A 24,281-nucleotide genomic window follows, 5' to 3' on the forward strand; every position below is an offset into this window, starting at 1 on the left:
ACCCATCCAATTGCTGTTAGCTGATAAATGCATCACTTCATTTCAGAGCATTGGATGACAGTGTAGTGTTCAAAGTCTTTAATGTGCATTCGGATGACAGTGTCGTTTTCAAAGTCTTTAATGTCAATGTGTTGTAAATGAGTGTTGCAGTTAATTTCGTAATTTGGAGCTAGCTTTAGTGAGCAGTCCTTCTTTGCAGTTTGGTGGTAGAGAGCCTAGAATCTTTGTTAAGTTAGTGATTCCTTTCAGTCGTGATCTGTATCAAAATTTCAGTGAGGTATTTGGGGGTGGGAGGAGGGGTGCCTTATCGTAAGAGGGTACTTAATTTGAGTGGGCATTGGCGTCATCAGTGTTTCAGTAAGAATACACAGGAAAATGAAGACTATGTATAACTTGCTCAATGTCAAAGTGATGATTCCATCACAGAACCATGACAACAAAACTATTCTGGAAGATACCATTCTTTCATTTTATAGAAGCCTTAAATACCAAAAATGTAAAAAATAAAGCCCAAAAATGAAAAAGTAAAACAAAAGTAGAATTGCAATTACATCAATGATTAAAAAAGCAAAACGTTTAAATATGCTGGAAAACGGCACACATTTTGGATACAATCAAAAAAACTGCCAAATTAAGGTAAGCAAAAATTATACAAATGTGGCAAAGTAAAATTGGCTTCAAAACAATTCTTAATGAACTAGGTATTCAGTAGAACTGTTTAAATAAAATACATATAAAAAAGGAGGATGCTTTATGGTTCAGTATTGGAGAGTTAACACAGATGAGAACACATAGAAAAGTTAAATTGGGACTGAGGGGGAACAGTAGGGGCAGGTTGAAGACAGACAGATTGAAGTGGAAACGATAAATCTGAGAGAAGGAGGTGGAACTGGCCCAACTATGTAGACAATAACATTAAAGACTGGTAAAAGTTATGCCTTATCACTCACCATCTTGACATATTAATTTCAGTACAATTAGATATGCTTATACAGGACTACCAAACATGTTAGGATGTGGGTCTTCAGCAAAAACTTTTTGCATCGAATGATCCGAAACTATCGTCTAAAATTCTTCAGGAGTGCACTTGACCGCTTTAAACCCAATCTAAATAGATGGTATGGGTACTTTACCTGATGGATGTTGGATTCCTGCACTTTGATTTCCTGCGGACTGGACCGGGAAGGACTCAGAAAGTAGCCATGATTCTCCACCACTCCAGGTGTTTTCAGCATGCAGGAGATATTTAAAATAGTACCTAGCAGAGTCTTCTGATACATATGACCATTCAAGGGGTCTTTAGGTTGAATGTACTCCACAAACACCTGAATAAAAAATAAAGAATGGAGATTAATGTGGTTACGCCTCTGCACACTCATACAACTGCCAGCAGCAGGTCCTAGCAGATGACAATCTTTGTGTAGCTGCAAACTAAGAGGTGTCCTCAGTAGTGTCCAAATATGCTACATTTAGAGTGGAGACCCGCAAACCCTCCGTATTCTCCCAATCCATTTTTAAGAATTTGCTTTCATGTTTTCCTTCGCCTGGTCTAACTGGCCTGCTGTGACCAATCCTGTTTCTCCTTTGTAAAGACTCAGAATTCAAAGAAGGATCTGTCCACATATAGAAACTGAACAGTATCTTACACCACACTGGAACTGGTGGGCAGCAGTATTGTCTTTACTGTGGCTGTATAGTAGCGAGTAGCCTATATTAAAAATAGCATATTTTCCAAACAGGCCAGTGCCTCTGTAAGACTAGTATATCTTCGACTGAGGTGGTCACCTACTCAAGCTCCTTTTGTTTTCCCTGTACATCTAAATCGCTTATGGTGAGAGCATTCCTCAAGCTCTTTGGATGCAATTCTAACATGAATTCCAGAAAGACAACTATTCTTCAGAGAAGCTTTACTGCAGTACAATGCAGCTATGAATAGTGCCAGATATTGCAAAAACATGACACAAACATCCCATCAAACAAGTCACCTAACTAATGCAATTTGTGTTTTTGTCCGATTCCACTATTGACCATATTTTGCGGGTTGTCTCATATTACACAGTTTCTGATATCGGAGCTCATCATTTGCCCAGCTTTTTGTCTACTTTCATTATAGATAGTTTTGGTCTGGTTTTATGGTCCACATTTAGAGCACACTTTTGAATGCCAGCTATTGTGTAGACTAGGCAGCTTAGTTGGTTAAATGAAAGAATAGCTCATTTTCATTTTTCTACACTGCAACAAACTTTGAATCTCAAGCGGATAAGGACCTGAAACTGATTGGTTGTCATCCCCGAATTCATCTAGATGCTCCACCTAGTTGGAAAATCACTCAATTTCCCCTAAAAGTGAGCCTCGCATTGTGAAGAAGTTGTCCTGCGTGCACACTGTACCAATAGCACCAATAGATTTACTATCTGGTGAAGTGTTTCATCTCCTCACTCCAGACATGGTACAATAAGTTATTTCACAGTCCTGCCCAGTGGGTCTTCCTACTAGACAAGACAGTAAAATAACCCACGCCACCACAGAGCAGAATGACGCTCACCTTGGCGATGTCCTTCTGCCGTGTGAAGTATAGCAGCACATCCAGATATGTGTAGAGCACCATCTGGCAAAGATCGAGATCCTTCACCCTTCCAAGAATCACATCAAAGAGGGGGATGATGACCTCTGTAAAGGTGCGCACTTCTTCATCAGCTGTGATTGCTTCAATCACCTCTTCCAGGAAAGAAGTCACTTCTTCAAGCTCTGAAATCAACGGGAGGACGAAATTATAAGCGCGTTTAGTCATCTGATAGGATGTAGCATGTTCCTGACTTATACCTTATGGCATCCATTACAAATCAAATCAAGGTCCTTTGACAGCAATCAGCCTTGGTAAATTTTCCCTCCACCCTTCCTTTTCCTCCCTTATTGCACTTCACCGCAATGCGCCGTATGTGACAATTGTTTTAATGCCTCCTTGAACTGCAGATCTTACTTTAGACCCCTGTCGCCAAGGAGCCCTGTGTCCCCTGCAGTATGGAATTTCTATGATCCCCGGTACTTGGCTCTTATCGTAATTGACTGAACTGCGTTGTATGTCACTGTTTCACAATTCCGCGTATTTCATTACACTGCATCATATGTCACTTTTTTATTTCCCACACTGCGCCGTTTTTAGCCTAATAGGTCCCTCTGGTGGCAATGACCCCCTTCCTGTGTTCACTGCGCCGAGAGTTAGTCACACAATTCTGGCATGTGTATACCTTACTACTGTACTAGGCACTTCGTTTTATATCGGCTACCACCCTAGTCAGGTACAAATATGCTAGCTAAGCCCTGACTCTACAGTGCCAATATAAGTATGTCGCCACCTCTTAATCTAGTGACTTTCTCCACAAAAATGCATTCCATGTCACTTTTGATCTCTTAAAAACATGCCTAGCTACATAAATCACATTGACCTTCCCCCCCTAAACCTTTCTTTCCACCATGTTTACTGTTTGTAGTTATGAAAGGCAATTGTTATTTTTACTTTCCATGACAAACATGATTTATATACTTGTCCTGAAGATGATGCCATGTATCTAAGGTTTCGGCATCGAAACGTCGTAGACACATTAGTACTATATTTACCTAAAATGTTCATGAATACTATATACAACGGTACTTTAAAAAGCAATCAAGTCTGTTCACTGATTACAAGTATACAGACCGCCTTGTTTGCTCTTGCCTGAATTTTGTTGTTTTGTCTTGTTCACTGTGGGTCACGGGTCGTGCCCTCTTGACATTACTTTAAGATTAATTTTCAATTGTGTGCATTTTTCAAATAAATTCCTGTCCGGCTGGACAAAGGACATACTAACTATCTAGTGTATGTCAAATTCTTCCCTTGATTTCTTAATTACTAGGGTCTACTGTTTTTTGTATCCATTACAAATCAAGGCATTGCCACAACTGCTCATCTCCATTCAATAAAGACATCAGTGGAGCAAAATCTTGTTGCACTGGCAACCTAAATTAACACTTGTATTGCACTTTACTGCCTTTCCTTCACACATCATGCACGATTTCCCTATGTGCAACTTTTCTCTACCTTCTCAGCTTTTGTGGCTCAGCGAAGCAAGAGTATATATTAAGGACAGGTTCAGACACAGGTTTGTCCCTCATATCTCGTGAAAGATCTGGTAGGGTGCACGATTAACTTGTGACTCTTGTTGGTTGTACTAGTAAGAAATACACTGTATTGTTTAATAGACAACACACAAATGCTAACATATAAACTAGAAAGAGACACTATTCGGTTTAGTACATATTCTGAAAATACATGCCTGTTCAATGAGGCTGGCATAAATATGACTTGCAGCAATCCTTGCAGTTACTTTTGCCCCTTGAACTGGCTGAAACAGTAATATGTATTACTGCAGTTCAAATCTTTTATTCGTATTCTGCAAAGATGGACGTGGTCAAAAAGTAGCAATCTTTCAAAGAGAGAAGGATAGTGTAGGTTGCACATAAACCAGGCAGAATACAATAGACCAAGAGACATACATACGGGCTCCCCTGAAAGCTTCCAACAGCAAGTCCAAAAGCTGTTCATGAATGTTCTGGTTCTCATAAATTTCAGGAGTGAGGAAAACCGTGCGAGAGTTGGAGACAATCAGGTTTTTGCATCGGATAGCATATGGAAGCAAGTTCTCAGGCACTTTTGTTATCTGCGTGGAAAGAGCCAAAAAAAGATTAAAAAAACTTCAGTTGACTCCGGTCAGACAACACACTAGCAATTTACCGAAGCCTTGCCCTCTTCTCCAAACAGAAGTGACAACCACTGCCCATGAAAGTTTTAGATTAGGCCATCCTAACGCATACCAAGGAAGACCTACATTTCCAGATTAATTATAGGCTAAACTGTTGCGAGTAGGAAAGCTGCAATAGAGTAAACCTGCTAATATTCTAATACAAAAAATATGCTGCATCAATTTTGCCGACATCTTCTTCCAGATGACGTAGAGGACTACGATGACTCTGTGGCCAAGATCATCAGTCTATTCCATTCGCAACCAGAGCTGTGCAAGCAGCTATAAAATCAAGAATAGCTTTCTTATAGAACCTCACTTTTTTATTCTTAGACCTTTGTGTCATTTGCATTCAATTGGTCTCACTTCATCCCATGTAGGTGAAGCAGCTGTTTGGGGTCATCTCTGCATTTGCCCAGTTTCATAGGACTACTTTGTCGACATCACTTCTACGAGTTCTATTACATTATGAGATTTTGAGCAGGTTGCTCTTGGAGTCCATTAGATGAGATTAGAGGGAGTCTGCAAAACTATCTACATTCAGATTATTTAAATTTCGATATTCCACTTGTTTTGCCACATGCTGGGTTTTTAGAAGTAGAGGCTGCCAGTGTATGATTGCATTGCACAAGGATTGGTCCAGTTAAGGCTGACTAAATCAGTCACGTACACCACAGGATTAATAGAGTGTATCCAATCAACACTGACAATTGATATGAGCTTATTTCTTGAAAATTTGGTTAAAGCCTTTTTTCCTTACAAAGTGCATGGGACCTCTGTAACTAGCATGTCTTGCCGTAAGGTCCAGTCTCCTAGAAATCATCATACTGGCATAAGAATAAAATGGGTTAGGCGATTCTTATGGCAATTCATAGGCAAAAGAGTCCAGATTTTTTGAAGGGCTGTAAATCAAGATTAGGGTCCACAATGCAGTAGGGATAACGGTGAATTTAGGTTGCAGCTGTCAAAGGAACCTATGTTTTGTGACTTACTATGGTTACATTCAGTGAGTCTCTGAAAATGAATGCTACCACTCTACCTTTCCAATTGTTTTCACTGCAATCCCAGAGTAGCTACACAGCTCCATCACAACAGTCACTCACTTGGTAGACAATACCTTGGTGCTTTTAAACAGACCTCAAACATGGACTGTAATCAACAATGTCATTAGTAAATGGAATTAACCCGTTAGTCCAAGACTGATGGGGCCAGGTCCGTTGTTTGTCTGCAGTGGCTTGCTATAACCCAGCAGATCTCAAAGTATGCCCAATGTTTTTTCCCCAAAGAGGATATCACTGTACAACCACCTGAAGGCAACTCAAATGGATTAATTCAAACATATGAATGCGAAAATGCATTTAACAAGGAAAAAGGGCTCCGTGAACCATACACTGCTGTATATACTAGATGTACTCTGCTGTACTAGGAGTGGGTGTGTTTTGAATGAATGTTGAGAAAGCAATAGAGGAATAATAAATGTCTTTAGTGTTATGAAAAATACATAGGCTCAAGACAGTTTAATATTTTCACCATATCCTATAACAAGTTTTTTAAATTAAATAAAAAAATAAATGTTTGTGATACACCCTCCATGTATTTTCTCTGAGCTCTTTTTTCCTTTTGAATGCGTTCTCATTAACATAGGTTTGTGAATTAAACCATTTGAGTTGCCCTAGGTTTTTGTTCGTGCCTCAGGAACTCGCATTATTAGCAGTCGGTACCCCTTTTCTTTACATTACTTCACCAAAGAGGTACAGTCTTCCCTACTGGCACAAATGAGGCACATTACAGAGGAATCATTGAAATAAATGGAAAGTGTGCCTTCATCTTTCAGGAAGGGGCGGATGCAAGGACTATAGGAAGCAAGCCCTGAATCACTTTTTTTTTAATCCAGCTGGCACCAGCACACAAAGTGCAAATGAAATTAACCACTTCTGGCCCATTACCTTCCTCTCCATATTTCTGTATTGAGAAAAAAACAGATTTGTATTCTTAGCCTTTAGCTCAAAAAAACATGATAACAATCAAAATTTGCAACTGGTAATCCCCAACTTAGAAAGCAGTTCAGAAGTGGTAGCCCCCTAATGACTGATATGTGGCAAATTCTATCACATCTATGTAAACATACAGGTAAACTTTGTATTCGCAATCAATGAAGTTTAATTTAATGATGAATATGAATTATCCATGCAGCCAATCATGAACACTAGAACAAAATTAAAAAACAAGACAAGCCCCCTTCTCATTTTCGCACCACTTGCCCCACACTACAGCTAGCACATCTCAAGCCTCCGCTACCACAAACCTCTTCCTTTGCCCTCTGGAAGCAGGCATTCAGGTAAGGGATAATGTGCTTCTCTCCAGCATCACGATCTGCTGAGAGGTTTTGCGTTCCTGCAGAAGTCATGTAGATAAGGTGGTTGCCTGGTTCTGGGAGCAGCAATCGACTGAAGACGGCCTGAGAAGCCAGGGAGAGAAATAGACAATAAGACCAAACACATGGAAATTCCAATGGATGTGTATTGCCCTCACAATCTAGAAGAATTCTGCCAACCACACTTGGAAAAAAAACTTTTTTTTTTAAATACACAAACCCGCAGGAGCCAACATTGAACAAAGAACAGAATATCGAATCCACAGTGTTTTGGAAACAAAACAAAAACCCAAGAAGTAGGGTTCTACAAAACACAACCAGAGAAGAAGCACCCATACATTAGAGGAGACTGTTTATTAAAGCAACATCTACTTCGGAAGCCTAAAACACAAGAGGCCAGGAAGATGCAGTACAGCACCGATTCCTCAACCAGCACAGTGTACACAACGTAAAACTTTTGATGCAAACACCATAAACAGCCTTAGGGTCAGGATAAGTCAAAGAAAAATACAGCAAAGGGACCAAAATAAATACAGGGCCCAGGAAAAAGTTTCCCTTCTTATCCTGCCTAAGAGGTGGCTATGTGCACATTCACTTAATGCAGTCAATCAAATGTCAGTGACTGCGATTCCCCTGCAAAATCCATAACCTTAATTTGCTTTCAAAAACCTTTTTCAATAAAAATGCAAGATGTTAATTAAGTGCTGCCAATACTGGAAGAGACAAGAGACCGCTATCTGACCTATCTTAAATGTTTGTAAAGAGCAAATTTTTATGGTTAAATATGCCAAATAAAAATATTCAAATGGATGGACCTATCTGACCCCTGACAGAAGAGAAGTTATTCATTAACCTGTTCCACATTGTCCATGTCGAGCCAGTCCTGTCCATCCAGATCTGCTGCCATCTCTTCGAGGTAGACACATCGCATTGGAATGCCATTCCCGCCCTTCAGGCTGGGGTCACCTGGTTAGACAGAATACGCACTATAAATGCACACAGCCTGCCACTTGAGGATGACTCGGTGCTAGGCCCAGCCACTACATATTTCCTATTCACCATGGACACACATTCAGGTGTAACAACTCAATGCGCACTCCAATGAGTTGTGGACATATTACTGAACGCAACATATAACTAGATACAAACATCACAACTTAACACAACATTGCAACTTAATTTTCTTGGGTTGCTTTAATCCACAGCCATTTTTAAAATTGTTACTTTAAATCCCTGTGTTAGAGGCTTCCTAGGATTAGGAAGGATGCTCTATTTCCACCACCTCCTTGGTTTACTGCAACCCAGTGATTGTATTTTTTGGGTACTCCCTTGGTCTTCCAGCAGAAGAGCATCAAATGTGTATGTCGGACGGTCTGGGTTTTGACAGCTCAGCTTTCAAACAGGCTTGCTGGTAACAATATACATAATGAGTGCTGCGCTCTACAAATACCATACATAAATAAATAAATAAACAAATAAATAAATAAAGTGGGATTTGGGTCCATCCCTTTCAACCATGGACTTTCTTTGAAAAGCCTCTTTCAGTCATTGGCTTGAGACTTTGTCAGTCATGTCTTGGCTCTGGGAAGTGGAGCATTTATCTCTCACCTAAAGCTACTGGACATTTGGTAGTGTACTTCTATCTCCACTCAAGTGCTTCTGTTAAACAGCATGTAGAGATTAAAAAGGTTTCAATATATTGTATGTACCTTGCTGTTTCTGGGGTTATGTCTCTGATACGAACAGCGGTTCGTGATAGGTATGCACTAGAACGCGGTTACCTCGGTCAGTGTGAAACGGGTCTAATAAAATAATCTATTGCTGGAAACGGAGTTGTAAATACATTCCTGTAGTTAGAAAGATATTTTGACAAACATAGTACAGAACAATTCACACACAACAAAACAATGAGTAGCAAGGAAGCAGAAGGCAATCTCATGCTTCCACCTTCACAGATTCCTGATCTGTTCAGATAAGTCCCTTGCCAAAAAGATGTACTTCATTATTGTTCATAATTAACCTCAAGGTTGCCTCTTAGGCACAAACAAACCTTTTATTAATTGAAAAGTAAAAAAAGTATTGGTTAAAATAAATAAATAAAATCAATGAGTACTCTGAACTTTCGAAGAAGGTTGTGTACGCTTCCATTTTAAAATCTCATCAAAAATGTCCTGACGTAAATTGCAAGTTATCTTGCTATTGACTTTTAATCTATTTATTTAACACAATAAAGGTTTGAGTCCTACGATCCCCAGCAATAAATATCAGACCTGTTCAGTCTCCGCAAACCCATGAATGAGTAAACACTGAGTGGTTAGGTAGGGGACCTGCTATGTACTGTATCTGTGCCTCCCAGGCACCCACATGGTCCCACAAGACAATTAATACTTTACATAAGCGTCCCACTGAAGATGAGAATCTGGTAGAGAAGTGGCATATGGTATCGCATTCCAACACATATTACATCACACTGAGAAAAGGAGAACTGAAAGAAAGACTACAGTTACTGTTCTACATCTTATGCTTAAATAGGGAGTTTATCCAAGTGCTGCAATTTGAATAGGAAGATGATGGCCCAATGTAGCAGGTAGACTGTACCCAGAGTGATGAGCCCCGAAGATCATTAGTAGGGAGAGGTGATAGTCACTTGGAGCTCAGTACCAGCAACGCTTATCAAGGTTTGTACACAAGTCTACTAATAACCCACAGCAAATATATCTTGCAGTGGTGAATAGCTGCTGACACCTGTGGTCCATGAGATAAAGAGGTAGGATTTCTGACCATAGGCCCTTTTCAAGCCCTAACAGACCCAAACAGGCAGCACTGCTAACCTGGTGCTCCTTACCTTGACTTCCACCATGGATGCCATAAAGAACTTGTTTAAGTAGTAGGAAAAACACTAGCTGTCAGGTGAGCTAGCTTCAAAAGGGAAACCCCACGAGTCACAGACTTGGTTGCCTAAAGATAGGCTCAATATGAACCCAATAAACGAGTCAACCAAGCAGAGCAGCACCACTAAGAAAATTTCCTCGGCTTGAAAGAGGCAGGAGCAAAAGCAGCCCTTGGAGTCAGAGACTGGGCAGCTTAATTCGAACCAAACACACGTTTACCAAGAAGAGTCCCTTGGCTAGAGTATGCTCTTTTGCTTGGAAGGGTCAGGAAAATAAAGGGGAGCAGCAGATCCAAATCTGTACCAAATGCTCAGAAACACATTGCTAAGAAATACAAACGCTTGTGGTTGCAATAAAAAAAACAAATTGTTTACCACAGAAGCCATAGCGGCACTATGAAATAAAGCAAATTTCGGGTGCACCTCCTTTCTCTGCACTGAGCAGGCATACTTTGTAGATCAGTCCTCTACAGCATGACAGATCTGCAAAATGGGAACTGCAGGAATTACCCATAGTATTGTTGTGGCAGACCTAAAATTTTGAAAGCAGGTGTCAAAATGATGAAACTGAGTTTTCACTTCAACTAGGCGACATAAATACAGACTGATTAAACCCAAATACCTGGAAAATAACCAACTGAAAGACAATCACACTGCAGGCACTAACATATCGCTCATACTTAATGGACAATGCAGCTATTGCTTCGTCAATAGGATGAAAAAATACAATGTTCACTTACTGTTATCCAATGTGATGAGGAAGATCCGCTGAAGCATGTGGTTGATGTTCAACTGCTCACACAGCTCCTGTTGCGAACGAAATGAACGGCTGATCTCGGCCACAGAGTCATCGTAGTCATCCAGACTCTCTGACACACTGTTGTCAGAGTCATCTTGATCACTCAGTGCCTCTTCTGCAGGAAATGAGAGACAATAAATACAGCTGCACTCACCCACACTGCTTGCATAGCTTTGACAATGTACACTCCCATGAACATGGAGAGAACTCAGCTGCAAATATTTCTTATCAGAAACACAAGAGCCAGTTTCTCAATACACACAGAGCTTAACCCTAGGATATGACAAATGTGAGGAAACGGACTGTATTATATGGAGTCGCTGTGAGACCTCACTGTGTAATACACTGCCAAGTCTTCTTAGGATTAGTCAGGCTTTGTTTGTAAAACTCAAACCTGGGTAGCTGTGGCTTCAAGTAGTCAAGCTCCAACAAAGGAACAAGTGTAACACATTTATACATCACCAAAACAACAGAAGAAAGAAACAGGACTCTCAATAAATCTGACACCGATTTATAAAAACAGGTTTTATTTTTATGAATTTATATGCGCCAAAATTAAAAAAGATGCATCAGAGGGTTTGAAGAAAGAATAAAACACACAATTGTAAAGCAGCATTGGCAAATTCAATGGATATGACACTTAAAAGCTTTTTCAGCGAAAAAGCTACTGTAGAGATGGATGTGGTTACTTAGAAGTACTTTGGGTGACCAACTCTAGAGCAGAGCCTGTCAAGGGGACCAACAAGGTCTGAAGAAACAGTTACCTTCACCAGAAAAGCAGCCTTCAGTTTCAGCAAAGAATAAACACTTGCCATTGACTTCTATGGAATGCTTCTGATGCAAGGGCTACTCTTCGTCCACCGCCCAGGTTGGCGACTTTGGCCACAGTGGTAGACATCCCTCGAAGTCTTCTCTGATCCAGCAAAGTCCAGTTGCAACTGCACACTTGGTCGCCGGGCATTGCGAAACCAGCAGTTCCCTTCTTTTCTGATAACTCTCCTTCTGGGTGACCAGCTTGCCTTCAGACAACTCCCCTGCATCCTGCACACTTGTGTGCAACTTTCTGGTGTCTGGGATCGGTCTCCCAGGCTGCCCTGTGATGAGGAGTGATGATCCAGTGATCCGGGCTAACAATTTGCCCAGCTATTGGGGAAACAATGGCTCCTGTGGAATAGTATGGAATATTTCCAATAGAGTTATGCACAATGGCAATGCAAAGGGTTGGGGAGATGTCAGAAAGAAAGCTAACTACACACAATAAAGGTTCAGTCAATTTTTGAAATTATTTATATAGACAATAAGTGAATAACACAATACATACATAAGTGTTCAAGTAGACAAATATGCTGTACAATGGCTAAACATTAGACAATAGTGTCTGGTGACCCAGTGAAAGAACCAATGAACCTAAAATAGTAACATTTAAAGAGACATATATGCAAGGTTTCAATTTTAGAACATTCCAGCGACCATAAAAAATATAATAATTTGATCCACAACACTTTATACAATCATAAATTCTGCGTTTTGGTTCGCCTTTTTAAACTGTCAACGACGTTTCAACCTAGTTAGGATAGGGGATCTCTTCAGGACCTAGCAGTGTTGGGACACCTAAAACAAAGAGTAGGATTATAAGGTCAGAGTGTGGATCTAGTAGTGAAACTACTTGTAAGGTAATGGAAGCGTTGTGCGTCAAATTACCTGAAGGAGGGCCTATCCTGCCTGGTGTGAGACACAGTGGCACCGTGAATGTAGTGTAAATAAAGAAACTCACAGGGGACCCAGCTAGGTGCTGTGAAGGTGATAAGGAGAAAAAACATGGAATTCAATATATGCGTGCTGATGCACATGCAGTAACATAAATGTTGGAGGGCAGTACATGGGGTGTAACTTACCCCTTGTGAGGGTAGTGCTCGCATGTTAACGGAATACTTGAAGGCAGGGTTCATTCCACAAGGGACATCCAAGGGATTTTCCGAAGACGACCCCAAATTCAAAGGAGGGTTTAGCGATATTTTTACAACCTGCTCACGCCACTGGATGGTGTTGGGTGTAGAAACAGCTTTAGACCACACCAAACAAGAACTCAAAGAAATTGAAGAGCTGGAAAAAGAATTTTTAAGCGGTGACGGTGTTAGAGGCTAGGTTACTTCTAGACAAGCTTAACAAAACAATAGAAGACTTCAATTCTTTTGAACTGAAGAAAAAAGCAGATAAAGTAAGTAAGGACATTACAATCTTCACAAAAGAAAAGTCCTACCCATACCTAAGAGAGGACTATTACAATACAATTGGAGAACAGACAGAACACCTGGGGCAGACTCAGGAGGAACCAGCCGGTCACCTTTTCTGATATTACTATTGTTAACAGACCTCTGAACCTAATAGGGGTTCACACTTGTTTTTGTTGTTTATAGATCACACCAGGTGCCAAGGAGGAATAGAAACAGACACAGGAGAAATATATCCTTTACTGTTGTAAATTCACTTGTGTGTTTTTATTATACTTTTTTCACACGTTTCCACTAATTGGCAGTAGCATTTTTTGAGAACAGAGACCCTGACGAAAGCCTTGGGCTCCTTCCCATAATAGGCTGAAACATGTTAGTCCTCTCGCAGCTATTTGTTTAAACTGCGCTTATGTTGTGGGACTGTTCTTGTTTTTAACAAGGAAGGGGCTTACGCCCATTAAAGGAATCTTTGTTAAAGCTCCCTATCCTGTTTTAACCATCACCTTCACATTCATTTGTTTGCACTGCACTTTCCCATCAGATCATCATCATTTGGTCTAATCTAGTGATTGAAGGTCATTAACCCATGCCAACGATGGGGGTATGCCGTATGTCTCAATGATCAAGAGACAGAATACCCTGGCAGGATTACCAAATGAAAACATTGATCCATACAAGTTATTGATGGGAATCCACAAAGGGTTTTGACTAACAATTACAGGTGGCCCCTTTTTTGGTGATCTGGTCTGTTGTTCATACCGGTTAGCCACTTCTTTATCTTGATGTACTCTTTAGACATGAAGGTATTTTGAAAGTTATTCAGATTAGGTTTCTGATTTAGACCTTTAAGTTTGTCTGTTGTTCATGTTGTTCCAGTAAGGGGATAGAACTTAGACGGGTCTTTAAATGTCCCTTTAGCCCTCCAATACCGTTTTGTTAGTTATACCTTTTCTGAGTTCTCAGGAGGCTCAAGCTACTCGGACCCCCAACCAGGACCAAGTCGAACAGACAATCATTCTGGTCAGCCTTTTTTAGACCGAGGAGGCAAGAGAAAAATCAAAACATGGTACCAGTACTCAGAGGAAAGCCAAACATGGAAACACTATCAATAGGGCCCCCAGCCATACTAGGCCTAGACAACACTAGAACAGAAAGTATCCTTATTTAATTTGTCACAAAATGTCTAGTCTTCATGCGAGATATCCTTGTTAAGTAAAGGATTATCATTTGTCATCACAGAACGCACCAACTTCTTTGACCTAAAAACTGAAATCTACCAGTTCTTCCGCAAAACACGACACAGTCTATTCTTTATGGATAAGGAAGACTTCATACAAGATTCTGGGACAGGCCTTAGACCACCTTTCCCTTTCAGGTAATTTGACGTACAACGCTTCCATTAATTTACAAGTAGGTTCCCTACTAGGGCCACACGCTGACATTATGATCCTACTCTTGGTTTTAGGTGTCCCAACACTGCTAGGTCCTGAAGAGACCCAATATCCTAACTTGGTCGAAACGCCATCAACAGTTTAAAAAGGCGATCCAAAATGCAGCATTTATGATTGTATAAAGTGTTGTGGATCAGATTATTATATTTTCCATGGTCGTTGAAATGTTCTAAAATTTAAACCTTGCACATGTCACTTTAAATGTTACTTTTTTAGGTTCAATTGTTCTTTCACTTGGACACCAGACACTTTGTCTAATGTTTAGCCATTGTACAGCATATTTGTCTACTTAAACACTTATGTATGTATTGTATTTTTCACTTATTTTCTATATAAATAATTTCGAAAATTGACTGAACCTTTAATGTGTGCAATTAGCTCTCTTTCTGACATCTCCCCAACCCTATGCATTGCCATTGTGCATAACTATTAGAAATATTCCTTAGTATTTCACAGGAGCCATTGTTTCCCCAATAGCTTTCATACCGAGGCTCCCCGTGAGTAGGGTTCCCTTGTTGCTTATTCCCAGTAACAACTTGCCCAGGCAGGCTTCCTCAGCATTTTTGACCCTGTGTTGTTAACAGGAAGTTAGCCAACTGACTCTTGGAATCTCCACTTCCTTCTGGCTGTGCTCAGGGGACGACTTCTTAAAAGCAGGACACAACAGGCACAGTCCTTTCCTTCGCTGGCCAAAGGAGCAGCAGATGCAGTTCGATTTTGATTCAGCCTCTCTTGGATAGGTGCTAGATCAGCAGGGCAGTCCTTTGATCCGCTTCTCCAGTCCAAGCGAGATCAGAGTTCTAGGTGCCAGGGGTGCACCTTTTATGCCCAGAAACTGTCCCGAGGGGAGGTCACAGTCACTAGCTAATGAGGGGAGGTCGCAGTCATTAGCCAAAGGGCTACCTGGACTTCTCCTGCCTGATGGCACCTTCATCTGAAGTATCGAACCTAGCTATCCCAGGGTGCTCTATACTGTCCACTCACAAAGTGGCTGTACCCCTCTTTCGGTGTGTGGAGCTTTATAGCATACCCTAGGGGTGTGGCATCTCTGCCTACATGTCCACAGGAGAACTGGTTTGGCAACTGTTTTCCCCTCTCCGTCTTTACAGCCGGCCTGTCTAGCCAAACAGAGTAGGCCCTCACATGTGAGCGCATCACTTGCCCATCAAAAGGTGGGTGTAAGAAAAGTGCACTGGGTTCCTGCTATCCAGGTCCACAGTGCCAGCTCTCTTTCCCTAAAACGGTGCAATTGTTCTCTCAATTGGCAATAACTTAAGCACCCCTTTAAGTCCCTGGTAAATGGCACCCCTTGTACCTAGGACATTGGTGCTAAAGTGGGTCCCAAGGGCTGCAGCATGTATTGTACCAGCCTAAAGGACCCCTTAACACACTCCTGCAAACTGCCATTGCAGGCTGCGTGACATGGTGCAGACAAAAGTGAAGACATGACATGGCACACCTCCTGTGTGCCATGCCTGCAGACACTGCATGTAATACATGCAAGTCACCCTTACAGCTGTAAGGCGGGGGGTTATATTACATCCGAGGGCAGATCTACATGAGCAGATATGCCCCTGTGATGTCCAAGTCGATTCTTAGACATTGCCAGTGAACAAGGAAGCAAATATGAGTATATTTACTGAGCACTGGTGATTATCAGTTCCTCAGCTACACAATGGCTTCATGGAAACCAAAGATGTTTGGTATCAAACATCTTGTATTAACACCATCGATGCTAGTGTTATTTTCCTCCTGTGCTGACCTTTTGGTTCTTCCATTGTTCATGACGAGCTCAGCTCGTCATGAGTGTATGGAGGTGTACATCAGGACGAGCTGAGCTAGTCATGAGCGTCGAAGGAGTTAATAAGCCCACACCGATTCCAGTGATGGATTTATTAATACATGCACCCAGAGGGTACATTAGGATGTACCCCCTGAAAACCTCAAGTCCACTAGTGTGCTTGCTGACTGGTACAGTCCAGCTTGCCACTACAGATGTGCTTCTGACCCCATAGGAGGCGAGAGCCCCGCTCTACGATGTCAGGAACAATGCCTGCTTTGGCAGGAGGAGTTTACACCTCTAAACAGGATGGCTAGCAATCAGCATACGAAGGCTACAGGCTTCAAAGCCTTTCATTTGCTACCCTGGCATACCCCAGACATGCAAGACGCCATCCCCTGCCCTGAGGCCCATTTGGTACCAGGACAGATGGGAAATTAGTATCTGAAGTAGGCGTGGAGCACACAGAGGTCAGTCACACCCCTAAGGTGAACTGCCTGATGTGCCCCACTCCCCGAGGGACGTCAGCACAGTAGAGGCCAACACTTAGAATGGCCCAGTTGTCTTGTTTGTGTCCCCCTTGCTGGTCCCGACTGACATCTTGAGTGCCTTGACACACAAGAGTCAGCCGACTACAAACACTTTGCACCCGGGGCGCCCGTCCAGGGCCTAAGGAAACCGACTGCTCCCTGTGCTCCCAGGGCCCTCAAGACCCGAGCCCCCCCCCCCCTCCTTGCCCCCCCGACCGTTGTGGGGGTCACAGGGCTTGTACCCATGTAGCCCTCTGCAGCCCATTTCCAAGAGGCCCCCTTCTTTTCTACCACGTAAGGCTACCAACCAGTCCAGCACCTCAGCACCAGAACTCACCATGGCAGATCGGTCTTATCCGCTGGTGGAACTTTGGTCCTTGTCCCTCTACCACCTTACGACTGAAAGGGGTCCCACGGAAACAATTCTTGCAAGTATATGTATGCAATGAATGTTCTTACTCCCATAAGAAAGCATTACACTTAAAAAACGTACTGTTGGTTAACTTTGCTAAAACTGTAAAAAGTCTATTATGAAAAAGTACTTACCTCTTAACAAAGTTCTTGGTTTCAAACTATAAATAAAAATACCTGTTATTTTTCTAAATTGATGTAGATCTCCTTTTTGAGTGTGTGTATCATTTTATCATTTAAGGACTTTCAAGTGAGTACAAAATGTCTAACAGTTCTCTCTGTGAAGTCCAAGGCTGCTCGGCCACACTATCCTAGATAGAGCATCTTGAGATTGCTAGAGCAAGCCCCTGTCCACTCAAGCATGAAAAAATTGGTAGGCAGTGAGGGTTACTCTAACAGTGGCCCCACCTCAGTGGGTTCAAGGGATAGGGTAGTGAGTATGTGAATCTGACAGTACAACCATCACGTAGTCTCCTATGTCCTTGTCCCAGTCGTTACATGTGAGGATAAACCCACCCTTATTTAAAAAAAAAAAACGTAAGGTAAATGGTGTGAATGCAAGACCTGCCGAGCCCTACTGGGCGTCATAAAATGCATGCTATTCCCAGCATCTTCCGGTTTGTTCCCTGTTTTTAAATGAGACAAGAACTGTAGAAATGATATGCTGAGACTCCTATCTGGACTTGGTCCCCCAGCGATTGCCCATGTAGTTTGTTTTCTGCTGGGCTTAAGACAAAAGGGATGACGTCTTATAAGGATATTGTTTATGGAGTGCGTGCAATTTATACGTGTTTATACAGAAAAAATAATGTTTTTATCCTACTCTGCGGACGTCAGGTGGTACAGTGAGGGAATGGAGGAAGTGCTTTGAGGCTGTGAATGTGTTTTTTAAAATTCTTCTGTCTCTTTTTAATTTTACTCTTGTGGAGTTGCAGTGGCAGGAAAACAAAAGCAAAATTGTGTCTGCTGCAAAGTGCTTGTTCCTTGTGCATGCTCAGCTTGGTATTCTTAAAAGACCAAAGGCTTTCGGATTATCGGAGGATGGTGTTTCCAGATCTTAGAACCTAAAAACTAGGGTTAGATGTTGTAGGAAGCTGGCTCTGTATATACTATACCAAAGTGAGGTATAGAGTGCAGAGAGTCCAGGGGTATCCCAAAGATAGGCAGAGGTAAAAGTAGAAAATACCTTACTCTCTATTTGTAGTAGTGTGGGTGATTAGTAAGGCGTTATCAGAGGGTAATGCTAAGTATTTATTGTCCACACTCAGGCAAGATATTATGTAAAGAACTCAAAGACTGAACTCAGACCAATTTGGTTTTATAAACTAAATTATCAGAATGGGGGCGTGGCTAAGATGGCGAGCTAGGCGGACGTGGTTTGCCTCGGCTCCCCGGCCCGAATCCCAAGATCGCCCTTTTCACAAAAGCAGTGGCCCCCCACTCAGGCGATTACTGCCCGGCTGCACAGAGAGGTGACCGCAGCCGGCGTGAGCGACCCCCGGCCGGCGGGGACAGACGGACGAAGGAGAAGCGGCTCCGGCTCGGAGCGGGTGACGGCCGCCATTACCGGAGGCCCCAGAAGCGACTCGTTCGGATAGCGGCGGAAGGCAGCCCCGAGATCCGTGGTAGGAGCGGAGAGTGTGTGGAGCGGCTGGCCCGGTGGGGACCGGAGGAGAGGAGAGGCACTCGGAGCGGCGGAACATGGCAGCCGGCTGGCTCCCGGTGGGCGGGCCGCTTCTTGCAGGTCCCCGGCACCGGGCCTAGTCGGCCCTGCAGCAGCCTGGTTGGCGGGGCGCCAGAGTAGCAGAGAGAGGTGCGACCGGCCGGCCCCTCGCGGAGGTGGCAGGGGAGGAGAAGACAACTGAGGGGACCCAGCGGCTGCACGGAGCACGGGCTGCGGCCAAGAGAGGCGATCGGCCGGCCAGTCACCCTGGCAGGCAAGAACACTAATTGAGGCCCCGGCTTCGGGCCTAGTCGACCTAGTGGGGCGGAGAGGCCGAGGAGACCCAGCGAGACGCGGCGGCGGCAAGGCGGACCCTGGGAGAGGAGAGGGTGACTCCCCACAACACACGGGCCCTTATACGAGGCCTGACCATCGCCAGCACAGGAGGTGAGACTGCGCGCTCCTGGAGGGGGACATAGAGAGCAGTCTGTGGCAGCAAGCCTGATAGCTGGCCCGGGGGCAGGACAGGAGCCTCGCGGCTGGCGTGGGGACTGCCCGTTGCGCAAGGGGCCCAAACGGCCACGGCAGGATACAGCACGGAGCGCCAGGGGCACCAACTGGGGCCTGCGCGCCTAGCTTAGTGGGAGCAAAGCAAAGCGGTGTGCTGGGACTGGACCTAGGGGAGCCGGCGGGGGGGGATTGACCCCCCGAAGGTGCTGCAGAAGGGGGACCCCCCGCCTGCTCTCACTGCGACCCAGGGAGTGCTGGAATATTGGTAGGCCCTAACCGGTGCGGGGGCTGGGTTCTTCACCTCGGGGGACAGGGAGCTCGAGTCCCCGGCGGGAGGAGCGGTGACCACTTGTTGGGGCTAGCCTGGACGTAGCACACTCACTCGCGGACGGAGGGAGTGCATCAAGTGGACGAGGCTCAGGGTTGAGGTCCAGGCCGGGTGAGGCAGTAGGCGGCTGTGACGGGTGTGGGCAATCCGGGCGGCTACCTGGAGACCGGAGTGGGCTTCCCCTGAGCCTGTGTGTGACGCGGACTGGGCCCTGGTGGCGGCATAGCCAACGCGAGTCGCAGGACCAATCATACAATCCCAGATATGCTCCACAAGCTGACCACTAAAGGGGGGGAAGACTCAGACGCCCCCCTCCACTCCGGCTGTTACGGGGTCGCAACCTCTGGAAGAGCATGACGCCCCCATCACCCGCACTTTTCTGGAGTCTCTCTTCAACACTCTCAGGGAGGACTTCCAGGCTCTTAAGCAGGACATCGCAGGCGAGCAGCGAGAACTGCGGCGGGATTTGGATGGACTGGGGGAAAGAGTGGCAGCGGTGGAGACGACTAGCCACGCACGCAGCGAGGAGCTCGCACACCTGCAGCAGGAGGTCCTCCGCCTCCAAGAACAGCAAGTCGGCTTACAGGCACACGCGGAGGATTTAGAAAACCGCTCCCGGAGAAATAATATAAGGGTCAGGAATGTCCCACAGAATGCTGAAGGGAATAGCGTCACCGGATATCTGCAGGACCTCTTCCGGGAAGTTCTTGGAGAAGCGGTGGACTTCCCTATTCGCATTGACCGGGCCCAAAGGGTGGGCCTGCCAAGAACCGGCCCGGCCCCTCCGCCTGACATCCTGGCTTACCTCCCGGATGTGAGAAGTTGGCCTGGTATATATTGCTCACTAATTCTAGTGATCACTTTGTACCATGCCAAGCAACCCTTATGATGATTGGTTGTAATTCAACCTTGTAGACCAGTTATCCTAGTGGTAACGTGGACAAAGCAGTCTTAGGCTAAACTCTGAAAGGCATGTGAAGCCAGCTGTAATACCATACACAACCCCCTTGAATACCAAATGAAAGGGACACCACACAGATATATATTGAAAATATATATTGATTTATTAACTATAAAATCCCCTGGACTCTTTATGAGCACAGAAGCACAAGCGTTAAATCACAAGACAGTTTAAAATACACAAAAGTTGCACAATATGGATGAGCCCTAGGGGCCACCTAAACCATATACTAAGAAAGTGGTATAAGAGATACCAATCAGAATGGGAACAGGCCTAGGGCCTTGGGAATCGCTGGAGCTATTCAAGACTAGCAGTGACTAAGTCGGGAAAGGCCCGCGGGACTCGGGTGCAGTGTTCAAAGTGCACGCACTTTCCAATGTAAAGTCTATGGTGCGTAAAAAGTACAACGTTAGATAGTTAGGAACCTTCCGAGTGACCTAGAACGCTGAAACTTAAGACACAGGCCCTTGAGATGTGTACCAGTGTAGGAACACTGGCGGAGCTGAGTTACCTCACCCACAGGAAGCGGGTGCACAGGGTCGAAGTAGTGTCTGGTTTCGTCACGCTGGTCGATGGTGCTTGGAGCTGAAGATGCTGCAGGCGGCTCGATGTGAAGAGTTCCGGTGGATCCAAGGGTGGATCTGAAGATGTGAAGACCTGAAAGCAGAGGGGACAATGTTCAAAGTCACTAGCCAGTGACTACCGTGGAACCAGATTGGAACCAGGCGATGTCGGGTGCAAACAGGCGTTGTCGGGTAGCTTCTCTCTGCAGCCACGTGGACACCGGGGGTCGAGGACGTCCAGGAGTCGGTCACGAGCTGTCCCACACAGGCTTCTCGCTGTTGGCGGTGTCTGCAACCTGATCGGAGCAAACAGGCCTTGGCTAATGCAAGCCACGCAGGAATCGAAAGATGCTTAACACTCGGACCAGCAAGGTCAGAGCGTGTGCTCCTTTTCACAGGAGCTTGGGCAAGTCTGGAGCAACCAGACCCGCAGTGTAGTTCGTCGCTTTCGTCGCCAAGGTGGCCGCTGACCACGTGGCTAGTGGCCGGGATGGCGCGTCGAGTGGCACAATGCTAAAGGGCCCCACGCAGATCGTGGAGATGCTGGGGGGCTGATCTTCGGTGCAAGGGCTGCTCGATGGTGGGGGTTCTCAGTCCCCAAAGCACAACGTCAAGGATGCCTCAGATGCTGCGCAGTCAGCTTTTCGAGTGTCTTCCAAGATGTCCGGTCCCACGTCACTCGGAGCCTCCACGGGTCCCTTCTTTGCAGGGACTGTGGATCGGGCTCTGAGAAGTCTGGGAGTCTGGGTCTTGTCAGGCTCTGGGCTCGGGCTCCGGCGGGAGGCGGCGGCAAAGCAGACGTCGAGTTGCTGGTTGGTGCCTGTATTCACAGGGTGGCCACTCCTAGGCCACAAGGGAGATTCTCTTCAGTCTTCTGAGCAGCAGAATGTTAAAGTCCAGTCTTCTTCTTTGTTTAAAGTTGATTTCAGGATGATCTGCTGTGCAATGGCACTGCTCCCACTCTTATTCCCAATCTGAGGGGTGGATCACCTACTAGGTCCCTCCTCTGGGAGGAACCAGGAAGGGGGGCGGTTACACCCCCTTTCCTTTGTCCAGCTCCTCGCCAGGCCCTGGAAAGTCCCAGGACCGGTTTGGACTGGCCTATGCACGGGGACACCTTGTGTGCCCCGGGCATTTCTGATTCTATTCAGCCCTGTCCTACCCAATACACAAAACCCTGTCTGGGGTGGTGCTCGCACCTCCCCAGGCAGGAAACCCTTTGTCCAGGCCACCATCTGCCGAGTTTCGGTCAGCAGCAGGAGGCCAGACTCGTGTCTGTGGTGGCAGCATCCATTTTGTGATGCTGAGGCTCTGGTTAACTTTAACCGGGGTTAAGGCTACACACATGTCGTGTCCCTCTAGAAGGGTGGAATGCTATCCCAGTCGACAGAACTGTCGAGGGGATAGTATTCCAATTCGTATGACACCTTACTCGACATGTTTTGATAAAGCCAAACCAAAGATAGCATTTAACCGCGAGGATTATAATGCACTTAAGAGTATATGGTATGGCAATATCCCGGAACAGCTTAGGGAGTGGTTCCTGACAGCTGCAGACAGGCTCAGCTCATGCTAGAGCACCATCTCACATATTTCCAAGCACTCTACCTCCAGGATTGATGAGGCCTTCCATAGGAGTGGCTGATAGGAACATATGTGTCCAGTTTAGGGTTAGGCACAGGCATACTGTACCCAAGTAAGAGGTGATTACACCAACTTACCCCAGCTGAGTGATCAGCCAGTTGTGTCAAATATGGAGGCCAGGCCAGGGGTGGCACAATACATGCTGCAGCCCCTGGTAGGCCTTGGAAACACCTATTGGAATTTGAATTTGAATTTGAATTGGAAGGTTCTTATATAGCGCATGGCTACTCGGAAGCATCCCAGCGCTTGAAGAAGGAAGGAAATTGATGCAGAGACTAGGAAAAGGGAAGACTGGTTTATGGCCTAGGAAACAATGATGTTTTTAGTTGTTTTCGGAACACCAGAAGGCTGGGTTCTAGACGAAGTGATAGTGGTAGGGCGTTCCATAGTTTCGCCGCGTTTCGGGAGAAAAGGCGGTCCCCAGACCGGACTTTATTGGTCCTGGGCGTTATGAGGAGGTTTTGGTGGTTAGAGCGAAGGTGCCTCGATGGAATGTATGGTCTGATCATATCCTTCAGAATGGGGGGGCCGTTCCCATGGAGAGTTTTATGAACCAGACAAAGAGTCTTGAAATGGATTCGCTCCTTTATTGGGAGCCAGTGTAGAGCCCTTAATGCAGGGGCTGCGGTGGTACGACGGCTGGTTCCGGTAAGTAGCCTTGCTGCAGAGTTTTGAGCTATCTGCAGTTGACGGATGACTGAGGTGGGGGCTCCTAAGTAGAGAGCATTCCCATAGTCCAGCCTGGATAGAATGAGGGACTGGACTATGGTTTTCTTCGCAATTTCCGGCAACTGGGGAAGAATTTTTCGGATGGTTTTTATTAGACCGAAGCACGTAGCCACTGTCTTTTTCGCCTGAGTTTTAAAAGAGAGCTCCGTGTCGAGCCACAACCCTAGGCTTTTTATCTCCGTTTTGGGGGTGGGCCCGGGTCCCATGCAGGAAGGCCACATGGAGGGGGTGTTAAAGGAGGCCTTTCTTCCGAGCAACATCAGCTCGGTTTTTCCTCCATTCAGTTTTAGTTGGGAGGCATCCATCCATCCTGCGACTTCAACCAGGCAGCTACAGAGATTGTTTTGAGGGGAGTCTGCCTGGGTGAGGGAGACTACTAGCTGGGTGTCGTCAGCGTAGCTTACCAATTGGATTCCGAAAGGGGCTACTACCTCTGCCAAGGGGGCCATATACACATTAAACAGTGTGGGGCTAAGGGAAGAACCCTGTGGCACCCCACACTGTAATGGTATAGGGAGGGAGCAGTTGGTGTCTGAGAAAACTTTAAAGAATCTGTTACTGAGAAAAGATTAAAGCCATGCAAGAGCTTTGCCTGTAACTCCAATTCTCTCTAGGCGGGCGAGTAGGACACGGTGATTA

The 24,281-nt window shown here is 45.1% G+C and overlaps 1 protein-coding gene across 1 annotated transcript in view; it reads right to left on the reverse strand.

The window, feature by feature from the left end:
* UBE4A (ubiquitination factor E4A) overlaps nucleotides 1-24,281 on the reverse strand; it is a 284,893-nt gene that overhangs the window by 207,893 nt on the left and 52,719 nt on the right. The window contains exons 3-8 of the mRNA XM_086956992.1: nucleotides 10,783-10,956; nucleotides 8,006-8,118; nucleotides 7,084-7,236; nucleotides 4,538-4,697; nucleotides 2,546-2,748; nucleotides 1,134-1,325 (exon numbers count right to left, since the gene is read on the reverse strand). Of these exons, the coding sequence (XP_086813118.1) occupies nucleotides 1,134-1,325; nucleotides 2,546-2,748; nucleotides 4,538-4,697; nucleotides 7,084-7,236; nucleotides 8,006-8,118; nucleotides 10,783-10,956 (995 nt within the window). The remainder of the gene's footprint in view (nucleotides 1-1,133; nucleotides 1,326-2,545; nucleotides 2,749-4,537; nucleotides 4,698-7,083; nucleotides 7,237-8,005; nucleotides 8,119-10,782; nucleotides 10,957-24,281) is intronic.

This window comes from Lissotriton vulgaris, chromosome 2_1, assembly GCF_964263255.1.
Source record: "Lissotriton vulgaris chromosome 2_1, aLisVul1.2, whole genome shotgun sequence".
NCBI classification, from domain to species: Eukaryota; Metazoa; Chordata; class Amphibia; order Caudata; family Salamandridae; genus Lissotriton; species Lissotriton vulgaris.